The sequence below is a fragment of the Dermacentor silvarum genome, chromosome 1, assembly GCF_013339745.2.
Source record: "Dermacentor silvarum isolate Dsil-2018 chromosome 1, BIME_Dsil_1.4, whole genome shotgun sequence".
NCBI classification, from domain to species: Eukaryota; Metazoa; Arthropoda; class Arachnida; order Ixodida; family Ixodidae; genus Dermacentor; species Dermacentor silvarum.
In genome coordinates, this window is record NC_051154.1 from 6,999,915 (window position 1) to 7,016,947 (window position 17,033).

At 50.0% G+C, this 17,033-nt stretch overlaps 1 protein-coding gene across 1 annotated transcript in view; it reads left to right on the top strand.

Moving 5' to 3' along the window:
• Window positions 1–17,033, top strand: part of LOC119456360 (structural maintenance of chromosomes protein 3-like) — a 248,837-nt gene that overhangs the window by 11,566 nt on the left and 220,238 nt on the right. Inside the window, 1 exon segment of the mRNA XM_037718076.2 lies at window positions 547–615. Within this exon segment, the coding sequence (XP_037574004.1) occupies window positions 547–615 (69 nt within the window).

The window sequence follows — 17,033 nt, forward strand, 5'->3', positions numbered from 1 at the left end:
GTTTCGTCACTCGAGCGTTTTGACAGTTCGTTTCCACGGTCAGCAAGCGAGATGTGTTCATGTTTGCTTGTGCGTGCGTGACACCGTGCTTGTTAATTTATTTAGTAAGTGAATACGGAACCTAGAGCACGGTGACAGCGATGGCAGAAATGCGCCTGCAGTGTCTATTATCGCAATAAAACAGTTGTTTTGGTTATAGTGTGGTACCGCTTATAGTGCGGATATTCGCGACTCCGGCGACTTACGTTATAAGCGGTCTACACTGTAGTTAGAGGGTGTTAGTGTTAAGATTGCGGAAAGAAAATAATTTTTTAAATCTGTAATTTTGAGCAAGTGGACCATTTCATTGCCACACCCCCCTTAATTTCTCGATGTTGGTACATTTTTAAGTGATAAGCATTTTGGGTGATATGAATTTTTGTGCTGTCCCAAGAGATTCGTATCATCGAGATTCTAATATATTGTATGCACTGTGATAGAAAGCTCTCTTCAACAGGCGTCTTGAGTCTTACCAAGTGTGGAAATGGCTTGCTTTTTATTTTGCAGATAGACAAGCTCCAAGAGGACACGCAACGAGATGCAAAGAACAAGGTGGTCTTGGAAAGGAAAATTGAAGTGAGCCTACCATTTTTGTTATCCACAAAGGGGCAACCTTGGCTGGGTTCATATTGAAAAGGGTAAAAGACAGGTGAGAAGAAGGCACAAGTGTTGACCAGCAACGGAAGGTGCCCCTAATAATATAACTTGAACAAAACATTAAAGAACAGAGTAGAACGCCTTGCAAGTGCGAATTTTAAATACAGTCACTGCCCAAAGTTGCAGGCATCGTCGCGTACCCCCCATAGAGCCAATACCTTATCTTTTGGCGCGTATAATCCGCACCAAAAATTCAAAGTATTTAACAGTAAAGTCCGGGTACGGGTTGTATGCTAAAGTCGGGGTTCGGGTTATATGCAAATTTTGCCTTGAGGTGTGTCTTCGGAGCACATGCTGCTGGGAAGCTACACCTCAAGGTGAGGTTCCCCGCAATTGAACGTTTCGTTATCTCCTAGATAACCCCACCCTCTCCCCACCCCTGCGTGTTGAAGCTCCCTTCTCCTCTCTTTCATGGTCGGCCATTCTCCTCTTTGTGGATTGCCATTTTGCGTTGAGTAGTTAGCAAACTAAAGCTCTGAACATGATGGGTGGTGCTCAGTGGCCGTCCTCAGCAGCGCAGCAGAAGTTGAAGATTATCAGCATTGCCAAAGGGGGAACAGAGCTGCTGGCTGAAGATACGACTTGAAAGAGTTGTGCATCCGCGAAGAGACTGTTTTTCGGAGATGTGAGTGCTGTATGCAGTTATTGCCGTGGGTTATACAGTGCAGCCCACTTAAAACGATATTGCCGCATGTGTAGTGCGGCAAAGACGACGTAGCAAGACATATCGGCACTGGTGAAAAATATAGAGCATGGGTTCTCAAAGTGGGTTCCGCGGAACCCTGGGGTTCCGCAGGACCCTGCTCGGGGTTCTGCAAGCCACTGATAAATTTTTCGTGGTTGCGCGCTCGCCAAGTGGCTAAAACGGCGAACACGAGGTGCGCTCGATCCAAACAACCTCCATTACCCATGCCCGAGTGTCAAAAAGCACATCACAGTGCGTAACGGCAACGCGCGAACTGCGCAATAGATCCGCAACCAGCTTGGGCCGTATTCTGAAACGTTCCATTTGGGCGAAATTTCTTTTTTCGCTTTCAGGCGCGCGCTGATTGGCTGGTTGAGCAAAACCCGAAAAGAAGTCGTGCCACCTAGTAGTTCCGGTGTATGTCACTTTGATGTCATGGTGTGAGTGGCTGCTCCCGACATGTATTGAATAAACGAACATGCCTGTGTTGTACTGTGGCCAATATATTCGAAAACAACACACCCGAGCCGCTCTGCACTCGCATGGTGTGCCCTCTCGTGTGTATTGCGAAGCGTTCGAGTGTCCGTGTTGGTAGTGGATGCTGACGTCATGGGTAAGCAGCCGGTTGACTTATTGAACGCGACTTTTGCCTAGGCGAAATATCGTCAAAGTGGAACGTTTCAGAATACGGCCCTTTGTAGCCACCCAACCTCCGAAAACGGGCAGCCATGGGCAGCGTAAGAAAAAAAATAAAAATGCGCGGAGCACCACAAATGTGCTCTGCAAAAGAGCAAAAACGGCGCTAGCGTCCAAAAACGAAGCGGCGCAGTCCGCATCGTTAGGGTCCTCAGCGGCAATTGTACGCAATACGTGACTGGCAGCAATGCCGGAACGCTTCGTGTCTAATTGTGCCTTAAAGCCTTTATTCTTGCATTAATCGCCGCGCGTAACACCGCGTTGGCTGTTAGCCGCGTGCCTTCACAAGTGCGTAGTTGCCATCTATGGTCGTGTCGATACGCTGCGTACCTTTGCCATACATGATCGCGTCGATAGCGACCGTGGTTTCATGCGCACTTGTTGCAGCAAAGGGCAGTTTCGTTTTGACTTGGTGCGTGCGTCGGCCGCCGGCCTTCTGAACTGCAAGGTCGCCGTCCATGATCGCGTCGATAATGGCCGCGGTTTCGTCCGCAGTGGTTGCGGCAAGCAATAGTTTCGCTTTGACTCAGTGTAAAGCTGTCGAAGATGAAGAGCACCGGCTACATCGTGATGGACGGACAATTTGTTGGCGACCAGCTCACTAGCGAAAAAATAATCGGGATGTGCGTGCGGTAGTGAAAAGCACCTCAGATGAAGACCCGCGCCGCAGCTGCGCTGCGAAGGATATTGCGAGGCCTTTGCCGCTGCTAGCTGTAATCAGTCATGAGATGAGAATTTCAGTATATTAGCTCTTGTGCGAAATAAAAGCAAGACTTGCTGATTTATTCAGTAAATAAAAGTGTGTTGACGTAGTAAGCATTCAGTTGTTGTTTTCTTGATACCCTGGATAATTGGACATTCGATTAATTAGGACAGTTTAATTCGGGGGGGGGGGGGGGGGAGGGGTTCCTTGGCGCTTCATGGAGCTTAGTAGGGTTCCCTGGAACGAACATGCTTGAGAACCCCTGAATTATAGAGAGCAAGAAGGAGAAGAAGCAGTGACTAGCACGCGGTACTAAAAAGCCATCCGTTCTTGTTACTACCTCTGCTGACAAGTGCAAACATGATGTTTAACAGCGGCTGGGAGCTTCGGCCAATAATACTTACGCCGCAGTTGGGTCAATGTTCGTGTGTAGCCCAGATGACCTGAGGTGACCTCATCATGACATGCTGTCTGAATTTCATTGCGAAGCGAAGCAGGCACGACCAGTAAGTAGGTGCTGCTCGTCGGAGAAAAGTTCTTCTTATAGAGAACATTGTCCTTCAAACTAGTAAATGATGCCGGACTTCGTCCAGTCAAGGAAGCAGTTCTGGGTCGTCGTGCTGCTGCTGGGAAATGGTAAATCTATCGACGACGCCCAAGAATGCAGCTTCCATGCCCTGATCCTCAGTTACAGATGGCTGTACTGGTGACCAGGAGAGGCAGTTGGCGTCAGTATGCTTTTTCCCTGACCTGTGTACGACGGTCATGTCGAACTCCTAAAGCCTGAGGCTCCAGCGCGCCAATCGACCGCAGTGGTCTTTTTTATTAGTCAGCCAACAGTGAGAGTGGTGGTCACTGACGGTGAATGAGCGACCGTACAAATAAGGGCGAAATTTAATCACGGCCCACACTACGGCGAGGCATGCCTTCTCCGTTGTGAAATAGTTTTCTTCTGAGCGCGAAAGAGTTCTGCTGGCATAGGCTATTACTGGGCTTCTTCGATTTTCCACTTCTGGCTACCCGTAGGCTGCCAGAGCCAGCCAGAGCGTCTTCGTTTTTCTCGGGTTGCTCCACCCATCGCGTGAAGCACTTCCGCCGCGCGTTCGTTTTACTTGGGCTGGACGGTTCTGGCTACCCGCGGGCTGCCAGAACCAGCCAGGACGATTTTGTTCTGGCTGCTCTCTGGAAGTTCACTGGCTAGCAGACGACATAAAGAGGTGATGAGCGCTCGCCGCCATCTTTGTGGGGAGTTGACGGATTGCAGCGCAGGTGCTTGAGGACTTTTACCTCGCTCAGCCAACTGGCTTGCGTCGAATGCTACCGTGCGCCAGCCCGGCTGATGTGGTTTGCACTTCGTCTCGCGTACTCGTCGGTGCGGTGTGTGGATCGCTGATTGCGTTACTTTTACCATTATCTTACTAGAGTTCTAACGCACCGTTCCGCCTTGCGATGCGGTGCTGCCTTACGAGCGGCGGCGAACCATTTAAAGCTTTCTTTTGTGTGTGTGTATACCGTGAATGCTTCTGCCCCGTCGTAAACAGCACGCGCGGTGCTGTCACCGTGGGCATTGTCGATTATGCTTGCATGGTATATTCATCGTGTTCCGTGCAAGTTGTTCGTGAAGATGTAGACGCTCATTCCCACACATCGCGGTGCCTTTTCGGTTCATCTTTCTCTGCTTGGGTGGCAGCTCGAAACCGCCGTTGATGTTAAAGGAATGCATTGGTTGAGATGAATAATGGCCACACGTATATTAGCTTAATTATTGCTCTCATGATCGACCAATACTATTTTTCTTGTAAAGCTTTGCGCTGGTTTTTCGCCGCAGCCCCAGCTCCTTAAGCACAGGAGCAGAATTGAGAGGAGCACTATCAGCCGGAACAAACTTTCTGAAATCGAATTCAAGCATGTCGATCGGCATGAAATTTTACGTGTTAAGACGTACCCGCTTTTTCGTGTCTTGTCAAATGACTTCAAATGTCGCCGGAGGCCGACCTCCTCGAGGCATCCTCGAGCGATCGCTTTTTCACGATTATTTACGTGCGATTTTGTGTCTTGGCATCGGGCGCGTTGCAGGCCGTTAGTTACGCTGGGCAAAGTGAGATGCCCAGTCGCGCGAAATCTCGCAAAAGTGATCATATTCCCGAATACAGCTCTATATTTTCAAGCTGGCAACGCATAAATGGACCGACTACGCAGAGTGCGCGCCGGCCACACCGGCCGCTGCCATGCTGGTACTAGCATGTTTACGTTTATCCCACGGCCAGCTGTCCGGGTGTTCGATTTTGCAAACTTCGGGCAGCTTTGGGTTGTCTTGGGATCCCAGCTCACATGACTTCCTATCATGACCGGAACTAGCTGGCTGCCATCTGGCTGCAAGCGGGCTGCCATAACTTCGAAAAACGAAGAAGCCCACTTTTTTCGGAGCCGTTTTGCCACTGCCAGCACGGCACCTAGACCTACATTGCTCGCGTCGGTATGAAGTGCTGTCGGAGCATCCTGGGCCGGTATTTTCTAGCGATGCGTTATGCTTTATTTTATACTGGTCTTCTCAGCCACCGCTCACGGCCGGCTGATCCCGTTGATAATGTAAGCGGACCGTCGCTCTTACCACTGACCAAGCGTGAAAAGGCATTAGCATTGGAAAGGCATCGCTACAAAATACCGGCCCTGGTCAAAGTGTACCAGAACTGGGGGCATCTGCAGACGCTGACGTAATTCGTTAAATGCCATTGCTCGCGTTCGCCCCAAACAAAGGGAACATTTGTTAGTCGTGTCAACGGTGAGGCATGTGGGCTCAGCTCTACGTCTCTTCTCGCAGCGTCGGTAAATTGCCCCAAAAGCGGGCTTCACGACGAGGCGCGACGGCGTGCGGCGATAGACCCACCGCAGGTTCGAGCACCGAGCCTAGAGGCCTGGCCGGCTCTTGCCGTACGTATAAAGCCCCCTCCCAGGAATGCGAGACTTCCAGGACAATTAACGCATTTATTGCTTAAAACACTTCACCAGTAAATACAAAATTGCACTCTAAAGCACGGAGCACACTCGGCACCCGCGGTCCCCGATGGCGGGGGAAGGCAGGTTCCGCCCCGCGTCGAACAATAGTTCGCACATGCGTGCCGAGATGCGTTCGCAAGACACTGCCTAGCGCTTTTCCGCCACCGACTGGTCAGCGACGGTTCGGACACGCAGAATGTGACGCACCGAGCGCCTGCGACTACCGCAAGGGCGGACCACAGAGCCGCTCAGCAAGCCACACTCACGCAAGCGGGCAAAGCACGTGAATGTCCCAAGGCCGTGGCGTTGGGGACACAAATAGATGGTCGCTCACGTACCTTGCCGCTTGCCTCTCGTGACCGGCGCTTGTCCTTCCCGTTGCTCCACTCCCGCGCGCCGCAACAACGCTGCCAGTAAGGGCTCCTTCCCTACGTCACGCCCCCACGACCCAATCGGAGGGCTGCGTAGCACGACGCCCCAGGACACGGCCGCGGCGCCCGGGAAAACAGCGCGGGGTCGAGGGACATGTATTCGGAGGGGTCTCCTCGCACTAGCGAATGAGCCCGGAGCCGGAGGCACCGCAACGACGGCGCCCTGATGACCGCGGGATCTCCGACATCCCCACATCCCTCTCCCCTTAAACGTCCCTACCGGCTGAGAAGTAAGCCGGTGGCATGTAATACCAAGGAAAGGTCCCCCGTATTAGCAAGCATGAGACATTGCAAGGGCGGCTAACCTTCAGCCTCCGTTCCAGCCCTTAAACACACAAGTCAAAGGAATAAAAACACTACAGACCTGGCAGATACACTGATAGCATATACTAACACCTATAGAAAAAATAAAATAGAAAAAAAATCGCGTACAACCAATTAACTCACAAAGGATACAAAAAAAAACTGTCTCCCAAAAGACCGCAACAATAAAAGGAATGTTTGCTACACGAACACAGACGCACACAGACAAAACCACAAAGAACAAAAGAAAATTCCACCTAGAAAATAAAACAACGACAAACAGTCCCGGAGCCTTCCCGCTCAGTCCCGAGCTGTCAGCCCACGACAACCGCGGGCACCTGGCCGGTGGCTACTACGTCCGATTTTGCTTCAGCCTGCGGAATAATCCGTTGCTCCCCGAGGGCTGCGTCGTCATCCTCTGCAGCCCTCTGAAGGACGAGCGCTGCGAAGCCGGGTTCCTCCCGCATCCTCTGCCGGCACGTTGGGCGCCAAATTGTGGGCTCAGCTCTACGTCTCTTCGCGCAGCGTCGGTAAATTGCCCCAAAAGCGGGCTTCACGACGAGGCGCGACGGCGTGCGGCGATAGACCCACCGCAGGTTCGAGCACCGAGCCTAGAGGCCTGGCCGGCTCTTGCCGTACGTATAAAGCCCCCTCCCAGGAATGCGAGACTTCCAGGACAATTAACGCATTTATTGCTTAAAACACTTCACCAGTAAATACAAAATTGCACTCTAAAGCACGGAGCACACTCGGCACCCGCGGTCCCCGATGGCGGGGGAAGGCAGGTTCCGCCCCGCGTCGAACAATAGTTCGCACATGCGTGCCGAGATGCGTTCGCAAGACACTGCCTAGCGCTTTTCCGCCACCGACTCTGGTCAGCGACGGTTCGGACACGCAGAATGTGACGCACCGAGCGCCTGCGACTACCGCAAGGGCGGACCACAGAGCCGCTCAGCAAGCCACACTCACGCAAGCGGGCAAAGCACGTGAATGTCCCAAGGCCGTGGCGTTGGGGACACAAATAGATGGTCGCTCACGTACCTTGCCGCTTGCCTCTCGTGACCGGCGCTTGTCCTTCCCGTTGCTCCACTCCCGTGCGCCGCGACAACGCTGCCAGTAAGGGCTCCTTCCCTACGTCACGCCCCCACGACCCAATCGGAGGGCCGCGTAGCACGACGCCCCAGGACACGGCCGCGGCGCCCGGGAAAACAGCGCGGGGTCGAGGGACATGTATTCGGAGGGGTCTCCTCGCACTAGCGAATGAGCCCGGAGCCGGAGGCACCGCAACGACGGCGCCCTGCTGACCGCGGGATCTCCGACATCCCCACAGGCAATACGTGAAAAGTCCGCAATAAACCGTCGATAATAGGCGCACCGGCCCAAGAAGTGTCTCACTGCCTTCCTGTCAGATGGTGTGGCGAACTTTGTAACAGCGTCTATTTTGTCTGGGTCAGGCCGGACACATTCGCTACTGACGACGTGGCCCAGGAATTGTAGTTCGTTAAAGCCAAAATGACATTTTTCTGGCTTCAACGTGAGGCCAGCCGAGCGTACGGCTTGGAGAACAGCCAGTAGCCGGGTAAGATGCTCTTCTAAAGTAGCCGAAAGAACGATCACATCGTCGAGGTATACCAAGCACGTTTGCCACTTTAGACCTGAAAGTACGGTGTACATTAGACGCTGAAAAGTGGCTGGCATTGTACACAAACTGAAAAGGGAGCACCTTAAAATCGTTAAGACCATCCGGCGTCACAAAGGCAGTTTTCTCCCGATCTCTCTCATTGACTTCTATCTGCCTATACCTGCCGCGTAGGTCCATGGAGGAAAAATAACGTGCTTGGTGCAACCTGTCTAGTGAATCGTCGATGCGTGGTAACGGATAGACGTCTTTCTTTGTTACCTGATTTAACTTGCGGTAGTCAATACAGAAGCGTAAGCTGCCGTCTTTTTTCTTGACCAACACCACAGGGGATGCTTAAGGACTCTTCGAAGGCTGTATCACATCATCCTCGAGCATTTTCTTCACGTACTTTTGTATTTCTTCGCATTCCTTCGGGGCCACAGGGTAGGGGTTCTGTCGAATTGGTCTTGTGGCATCGTCCATAATTATCCGATCCTTGGTCAGTGTTGTTTGCTTGACCTTGGATGCGGACGAAAAGCAATCCTCAAACTGCTGTACCAGTTCCAGTAGGCGCTGCCTCTCAGCGGGCAGCAGGGTTGAGCTAACGTCGACAGACAATGGTGCCTGCGCTGGAATGGTCTTGTCATTCATTCCTTGGTCGTGCACAGCGAAGCAGTCCTTTACTTGCACTATGTCATCACAGAATGCAACTGCAGTGCCTTTCGGGACATGGCGGTGTTCGTTGCTAAAGTTCGTAAGGAGCACTGCTGTATGCCCACGATTTAAAGCCAGAATGCCCCGTGCAATCGAAACGCCTTGTGTGAGCAGTAATAAGCTGATTGTTCCACTATCACATCACCATGGTAAGACCTCTCGCTAGAGACAGACACAAGGCAGCAGGTTCGCGGCGGCATCGTCACGTCCTCGGCTAGTCGTAAATGCCAGGGCTGTCGATCAAAGTTGCAGTCTACATCTGGGCACACGGAAAATGTGACCAAACGCTCCGGGATGTTTATAACAGCGCCATAATCCCTCAGAAAATCCATTCCGAAGATGAGTTCCTTGCAGCACTCGGGGAGGACAACGAACATGGCAACAAAGCTGGAATCACCGATGCGGAGTCTGGCGGTACATTTACCGTTGGTGTCATTGGCTGACCCCAGCACTTCGTATGTGTGGCCCTGTCCATGGTGTTTTCACCGTTTTAAGGCGGTCAACCAGCTCGTGACGCCTAATTGAAAAATTAGCACCCGTGTCCACAAGGGCTGTTACGGTATGTCCGTCAATAAAAAGGCTTATGAAGGCGTGAACACATTATTTGGCATTACTCGTTCGTCAACATGTCGTCTTGTTGCGGCGGTTGGGGGGTCTTTTCGGCATCTCGAGAGTTGGCAACCTTCCACCCGGTGGTTGCGGCCGTTAGTTTCCCCGGTGAGGACTGGGGGAACGGCCTCTGACGACGTCAGTGAAACTTGGGCGGCTGGGGGAAGCGGAACGTTAAGGTGACGGAGACTGCCAGCGACGACGTGGCGAAGCGGCTTGAGTGGTCGGCAAGTGATCCTCGTCCAGGGCACGGCGGTATTCAAAGCGCGGGGAAGCCGAACGTGGAAAGCCTCCAAACGTGATGTCTCGATGCGTGCAGTAATGGGCAATGTGGCCTGGTTCCCCACAGTAGAAGCAGAGTGGCCAACGGTCAGCACTGCGCCACAAGTCAGTCCGGCGAGCTGGTGGTCGTCTCCCAGGCTCCCGCTGCCACGATGGAGTGGTAACAGGTTGCAGATGGTACGGCGTGGTCGGCAGGGGAGGACGACGAACGACATCGGCATAGCTCAACGGGCGTGATTTGGGGCACGGCGCGGGCGATGAAAAGGCTTGCCGCAGCTCCTGCAGGATGACTTTGGCAACAGAAGCAACTGCTGGCTCGGTAGAATGAGCAACCAGGGTTTGTAGTTTCTCACGCAGTATTCTGCGAATCAGCTCTCGGAGAGAGCTTTCGCTAGTGGTGGCATTCTGAGCGGTGGCGCTCATTGGTGTGGTATTGGACAGGCGGTCAATGTGGCGGCATTGTTGCTGAAGTGCTCGCTTGATTATAGTGGCCTCCTTGATAAATTCATCTTCCATGGTTGGTGGGTTTCGTACCAGGCCTGCAAACTATTGTTCTTTAATTCCGCTCATGAGATTGCGCACTTTCTTAGTCTCGGGCATGTCGGGGTCAGCTCGGTGAAATAAACGGGTCATATCCTCAGCATACATATCGACGCTTTCGTTTGATTTCTGAAAGCGCGCCTCGATAAGCTGTTGCGCGTAATCTTGCTGGGCGGAACAGGAGAACGTATCCAGGAACTGGCGTCGAAAGTTCTTCCACATTTGGAAGCACGCTTCCTGGTTTTGGAACCACGTGCGCCCGCTGTCATCTAGTGCGAAATAAGTGTGCCTAAGTTTTTGTTCTGCGCTCCAGTCGTTGACTGGACGTTGCGACAATATCAAGAAGAATGAAAAATCCAATCATTATAACCGATCATCGCCATATCAGGATTGCCGAAAAAAAAAAGAAAAGCTGGACATACTTTTGTAGCTCCAAATCCAAATTTGCCACTTGTGCTAAAAAATGGACGGTGTAGAAAGGTAGGCTATGAAAAATAAAACTTTTATTTGTACTACTAACAGCGTGTCAAGGGTTAGGCCCGCTGAAGTAGTCAGAAAGCTGTACTTGCTTTCGCAGCAGTGTCAGGTTCACAACCGCGGTGTGCATTGCGTCCAGTTGACGCGCATCGCTGGCGGCAATAATTTAGCACACACAAAATCAGTGAGCGACTCGATCGACGACAGCGCACTTTGCATGAACGTCGGGGTCGGTGTCAAAGACCGGTCATTGAAAATCTCGTAGTAACTGCCGCTGCTGTTCTCACTTCCGTTGCACAATGCCACTGTCAAAGATTGCCTCGTCGGAGATCTCTTTGCAGACCACAGCAGGACTATCTGCACTAGAGCACTGCACGGGTCTGATTTTTCGGCCCGAGCCCGGCCCGGGCCCGCTTTACGAGGCCCGAGCCCAGCCCGGGCCCGTAATACAAAGCCCGAGCCCGGCCCGGGCCCGAGCGTACATGACCGAGACCAGCCCGGGCCCGGCCCGGGCCCGTGGTTCCAAGCCCGGGCCCGACCCGAGCCCGTGTTACTGAGCCCGGGCCCGGCCCGGGCCCGGGCGTTCATTACTAAGCTTAGCTAGGGCCTGCGTGTGCATGACCAGGCCTGGCCTGTAAGAAAAAATTCCTTTTTTTTTATTTACAGATTGTACCGTATCTGTCAGCCTCACCTTCTCGAGGTTTAATCAGCTGCAGTATATAAGCAATAAAAGGCCGAAATCTTTGTTTCTCCCACGGGAACATCAGTAATCCGGCCCATTGCCTGTGCTACTATTTTTCTGGTGGTGCGCATGTACTTACCTTGATTTGTACGATATGGTTCTATGATGTCATTTAGCATGCAAATATACAGGGCGTTTCATTTTAGCTGAACCAAATTTTTAAAGATTGCCTGTGACAGATAGCACAGTTACAATCCTTGATCTAAACTACTCGGTAAGGCGGCCATTACTTCCCCAAGAAATCAAAATGCCTAATTGAAGAATTAACATAATTATGCTAATTAACGTTTTAATTAATTATTTCATGGCACATCTTTCAATCCACTAATTATATCCGCCGAGTTCGCAAGGCGTATCCACTTGGAACGAATTTTCAGGACTAAACCAGTTTCGAGATAATAATTTTCAAAGTGTCCGACGAAATCAATCAAATCAAATCAATTTATCGTCCAGTTTACATGCTGGACGGTCATTTCGGATTAAAAGCTACATATGTAGCTTGACATGACCCGAAAGACCACACATGCAAAATAATTCACATATATTTCCAGCTGTCGCTGGAATTCCTCATAGACGAAATAGCTATGAATGGAAAGGCAAAAAATATTTGCGTAACGGCGAGTTAACAGAATTGGAAAAGTTTTAACAGAATGCATTTTAAACAACACTACAATAACAATACTAGCTATACAAAACAACGCAGCACCAGCTATACAACATAGCATGAGACTGAATTTTACAAGATCAACATTTGCTAAGAAAACGAAACAGGATTTACATTATATACTCAGAACCATACAGAAAGGCAGAATAATAATCACATCAGATACATTACAAGTGACCAAAGTGTCAGCTGATTTCCTTCTTACTGAAAATACCGCCATTTTTGTATCTGTTGAAAGTGAATGGTAGGTCATGTATTAACGACTGATGCTTATAGAGTGTTCTGAAGTATGGAATTGAGCATATCTCAGGATTTCTTGTGTTCGCATTAATGCGACGACGCTCTAAGGAGGCTAATTGTTTTTTGTAGTTACAAGCTAATTCTGACATGGATGGCCTAATGGATGGTAAAAACGCCTACTTGAATATTTAACATAATTACGCGAAATAACTTTTTAATTATTTTACTGCACATCTTTCAATCTACGAATTATAGCCGCTGAGTTCGCAAGGCGTATCCACTTGGAACGAATTCTCAGGACTGAACCAGTTTCGAGATATTAATTTTCAATATGCCCGACAAAATTCATGGGCGTTCCAATTAACTTTTTGAGGAAAACGCTGTTTTATGCATTGAAGCAAAAAGTAACTGGCCTTAGCGCTAAAATAATGCCATATTATCGACACTGGTAATAGTGCGATCGCAAAAGCGGTAACATGGAAATGGTTTGAGGAGTGGTTCTTTGTATAATTTATTTTTCCTTACGCGGAAACAATGTTCGTTTTTGCGGAAAAGGAAAAAACAAATTAGCATAGCTTGCACTGGCTGCGCAATGCTAAAGAGACAGCGGAGATGATGGGCACCTAGCTAGTCCTGGCTTTTGGACTAGACTAAGCACTACCAAGTCATCCCCAGCATTTCCCGGAATTGATTTATTATTGATTGATTATCGATTAGCTCAAACGGGGGTAGACGATATTCTAGTTGACATTAAGCGGAAGAAATGGAGCTGGGCAGGCCATGTAATGCGTAGGATGGATAACCGGTGGACCATTAGGGTTACAGAATGGATACCAAGAGAAGGGAAGCGCAGTCGAGGACGGCAGAAAGTCAGGTGGGATGATGAGGTTAGGAAATTCGCAGGCGCAAGTTGGAATACGCTAGCGCAAGACAGGGGTAATTGGAGATCGCAGGGAGAGGCCTTCGTCCTGCAGTGGACATAAATATAGGCTGATGATCATGATGATGATGATGATCGATTGGCTATTGATTGTCTATTGCAAGATATTGGCCACATATTTGGGATAGGCTAAGCACTACCAAGTTATCCGAATTTATGTATTATTGATCCATTATCGATTAGCTATTGATTGGCTGCCGATTGGCTATCGTAAGGTATTGGCCACGTATTTGGGCTAGGCTAAGCACTACCAAGTCATCCCCAGCATTTTCGGGAATTTATTGATTATTGATCGATTATCGACTAGCTATTGATTGGCTATCAATTGCCTATCGATAGGCAATTAGTCCCCACTATTCTTAGCTAGACTTATCCAGGATCAGCTTCGCTAGTTCACAGGTGTATGTGCCATTGCGCTTGCACCCTTTCTGCACTGCTGCCAGGATCGGCCCACATTTTTGGATTCAGCGGACACATTAGGCCCGGCTGAAACAGCTCCGCTATTAAAAATGAGAACTTCATCTGTTTTACTATTTTCTTTGATAAGACATAGTCATCTGATAAGATATACAGTCAAAAGAGCGGTGTGGATCTGAGAACAAACGGGGATAACCGATATTCTAATTGACATTGAGCGGAAAAAATGGAGCTGGGCAGGCCATGTAATGCGTAGGATGGATAACCGATGGACCATTAGAGCTACAGAATGGATACCAAGAAAAGGGAAGCGCAGTCCAGGACGACAGAAAACTAGGTGGAGTGATGAAGTAAGGAAATTCGCAGGCGCAAATTGGAATCAGCTAGCGCAAGACAGGGTTAATTGGAGATCGCAGGGAGAGGCCTTCGTCCTGCAGTGGACATAAATATAGACTGATGATGATGATGACAGTCATCTTGCACGTGTCACTTCAGCTTGGCACAGAATGCATTGAACCATGCAATGCATAACGGTCGCGTGTGCTCGAAGGCCTACTTAGGCCCTTCAATGAGCGGGCCCGAGTCTGTCCCGGGCCCGTGGCCCGAGCCCGGCCCGGGCCCGTGGCCTCAAGCCCGAGCCCGGCCCGGGCCCGTGGCCTCAAGCCCGAGCCCGGCCCGAGCCCGCCGACAAAACGATTCGGACAGCCCGGGCCCGTGCAGTGCTCTAATCTGCACTAAAACTCCTCCATTGAAGCACCACCTGTTTCATTGGCATAGCCACGTGCATCTACAGTCGCCGACGAAACTTTCGGACTCCAAAAATTCGGACCTGTTGGATATTCTGGACTTCATAAATGCACCGTCAGGGTTCCCATAGAGCTAATGCATTTTTGCGACTGATTTTTCGGACGAATTTAGGCCCCAAAGTTCGATTTTCTGGACTAAACTGCTCGTTGTCAGCCATGCTACCCATTCTTGGAGGCCGCCATGTTGGATTTTCCGCTGGCTTGCCCAGGCTTGGCTTCCAGTGGCGGACGAATCGGTGATCGGCATGGCCACTGGTTCCAGCCTTCAGGATCGCGGCGCTCACGGTTTTCCGAATTGTCGATATCGACTGTGTGAGCTCGTACTTCTTTGAGTCTTGTAAAATTTGCAGCTTTGCCTCAAGCGACACAGCTTTGTGCTTTGTCGTTGCCATCTGCAGTCCACTTCTTCGAGGTTGATTCCGCGGTGCACTGCGCTCGCTGAGAGAGAGAGAAGGGTGGACACCGCTTTGCTTCTCGCTTTTATTGTGATGGTAGTTATGTGGACACTCCAAGCGCATTTTTGCCGTCATCGTCGCCGTGAGGTTCCGTATAAAGTCCAACGGTGATAAAATCGTCGCCGTACGCTGTGCGTGCGAGTGAAAGCGTACGAGGGTGATCCGGCAATCGCGGGTCAGTGTAGCGCACACGAGGGACAAAGGCAGGTCGGAAGCGCGTAGTCTTTCGGGCGCAAGGCACGAAGCGACGTGACTGAGAGGGAGAGGGAAGGGGGAGATGCGTTATGCTTCGTCGGCTGCTGCTCACAGCGCGGCCGTGCACCCGTATCTTGAAAGCGATTTGCAACGTGGGCGAAGTGCCCGCCCGCGCGGGCCTCATCTTCAAAGCGATCTGTGATGGGGACAAAGTGCATTCGCCGAGTGCCAGTAGCTTCGTATGCGCTGAGCTTTCGACGTTTAGTTCGCGCTGAAGCGAGACGAGAGACAGCGCGAAGGTCAATTTGCCCGCTACTGATTGCTCGCTTTCTCACTCCGGTGTTTTCACAGCGACTTTTGACGGTCATCGAGCGAGATGTGTTCATGTTTACCTGTACGCGCTTGAAACCGTGCTTGTTTATTTAGTTAGTAAGCGAATATTTACAACTTTATATGGTTGATAAAACTACTATCCTTACTTTGTATAGCTGTTCACTAATTTGCTATCGCAGTCGATGGTTTGCCTTTGAGGCGAAACTATGACTATTTTCTATTGATAGAATGACTGTTGAATATAATCAAGTGCTTTTTTTCTCTGAAACTAATGAAATATACCCATGCTACATGGGCACAGAAAATGGCATTAACTTCCTAATGCCTTAAGATTTAATGTCATTTGCGTGGTGCCGCACGTGCAAATCAAATGGCATTCGCCTTAATGCCATTTGTCATCGAAGGCGTTCGCCAGAACTCATTCGACTGAGAAATGTGTACTCTTGACGCCATACCTTGCTCAGTGCAGTATAATTGAAGTATTTTAAACAGTGTCTACTATGTAAAAAATAATTTATACATAACTTTCAACTACAACGCTTATGCGAGGAGTTGTACTTGGTGAACTACCTCAGGTCAGCGTTATAACGGGCTTCGATGGGCCAAGCGCCATTTTGATATTGGGCTTTGGATTTGACTTGCAATGACCTATGTTGCTATGGTTGGTTGCAACGTTATAAAAGACAGCAACAAACTAAAGCTAGCGGCACCATATTATGCTTATTTCTACATTTCACTAGCCTTCAAGGCAGATTATACTTGTAAATGCATGTTTATCTTTTTCTTATTACCCTAAAATTGCTCACTTCAGAAGACACTTTTATCGACATCATCGGGTCATATGTAATTAAATTTGGACGCGTGGCAGCTCCGCTGAAAAAAATGTCATTACTGTCTCGAAAATTAACGTTTATTTCATCATTTCATCAGGAACTTAAGGCCTTAAAGGGCAACTCCGGCGATTTTTTGACCATGTCAAGCTAATAAAATATTTCGGTTCCCAAGACCCTCCTGTGACGCGCCTGATAGGAGAATTGTTCCGGAAATTCGAAAATAATTTTAAATAAGCAAAAAAGCATGAAAACGAAACCGAAACCTGACCAAGCAGCCGAGCGAACCTCTGCATATGACGTCACGAGTGTACCCCCGGTGGGGAAAGCACGCAACGCATGCCGGTCTCGCCCGTGGAGTGAACGAAACCGGCGAAGAGCAGACACTCAGCTTATTCGTGACCGCGCCGGACCTTATTTCGGAGACCTTCGGGTGACATTGTAAGCAGCACCACCCATTCGGATCTGTCAAACAGTGACAATTATGATTCAGACGAATTCAATAGCCACGAATCGCCGTCCGCATTCGACCCACCACCACTAGAGCCAGCGGTCATGTGCAACATATCGCGCTGCAACATGAAGACCAAGGGTAGCCCTAACCACTGATTGTTATACGTGCTGCTTGCTATGTTACGTGTTTTACCCCTTCTCAGG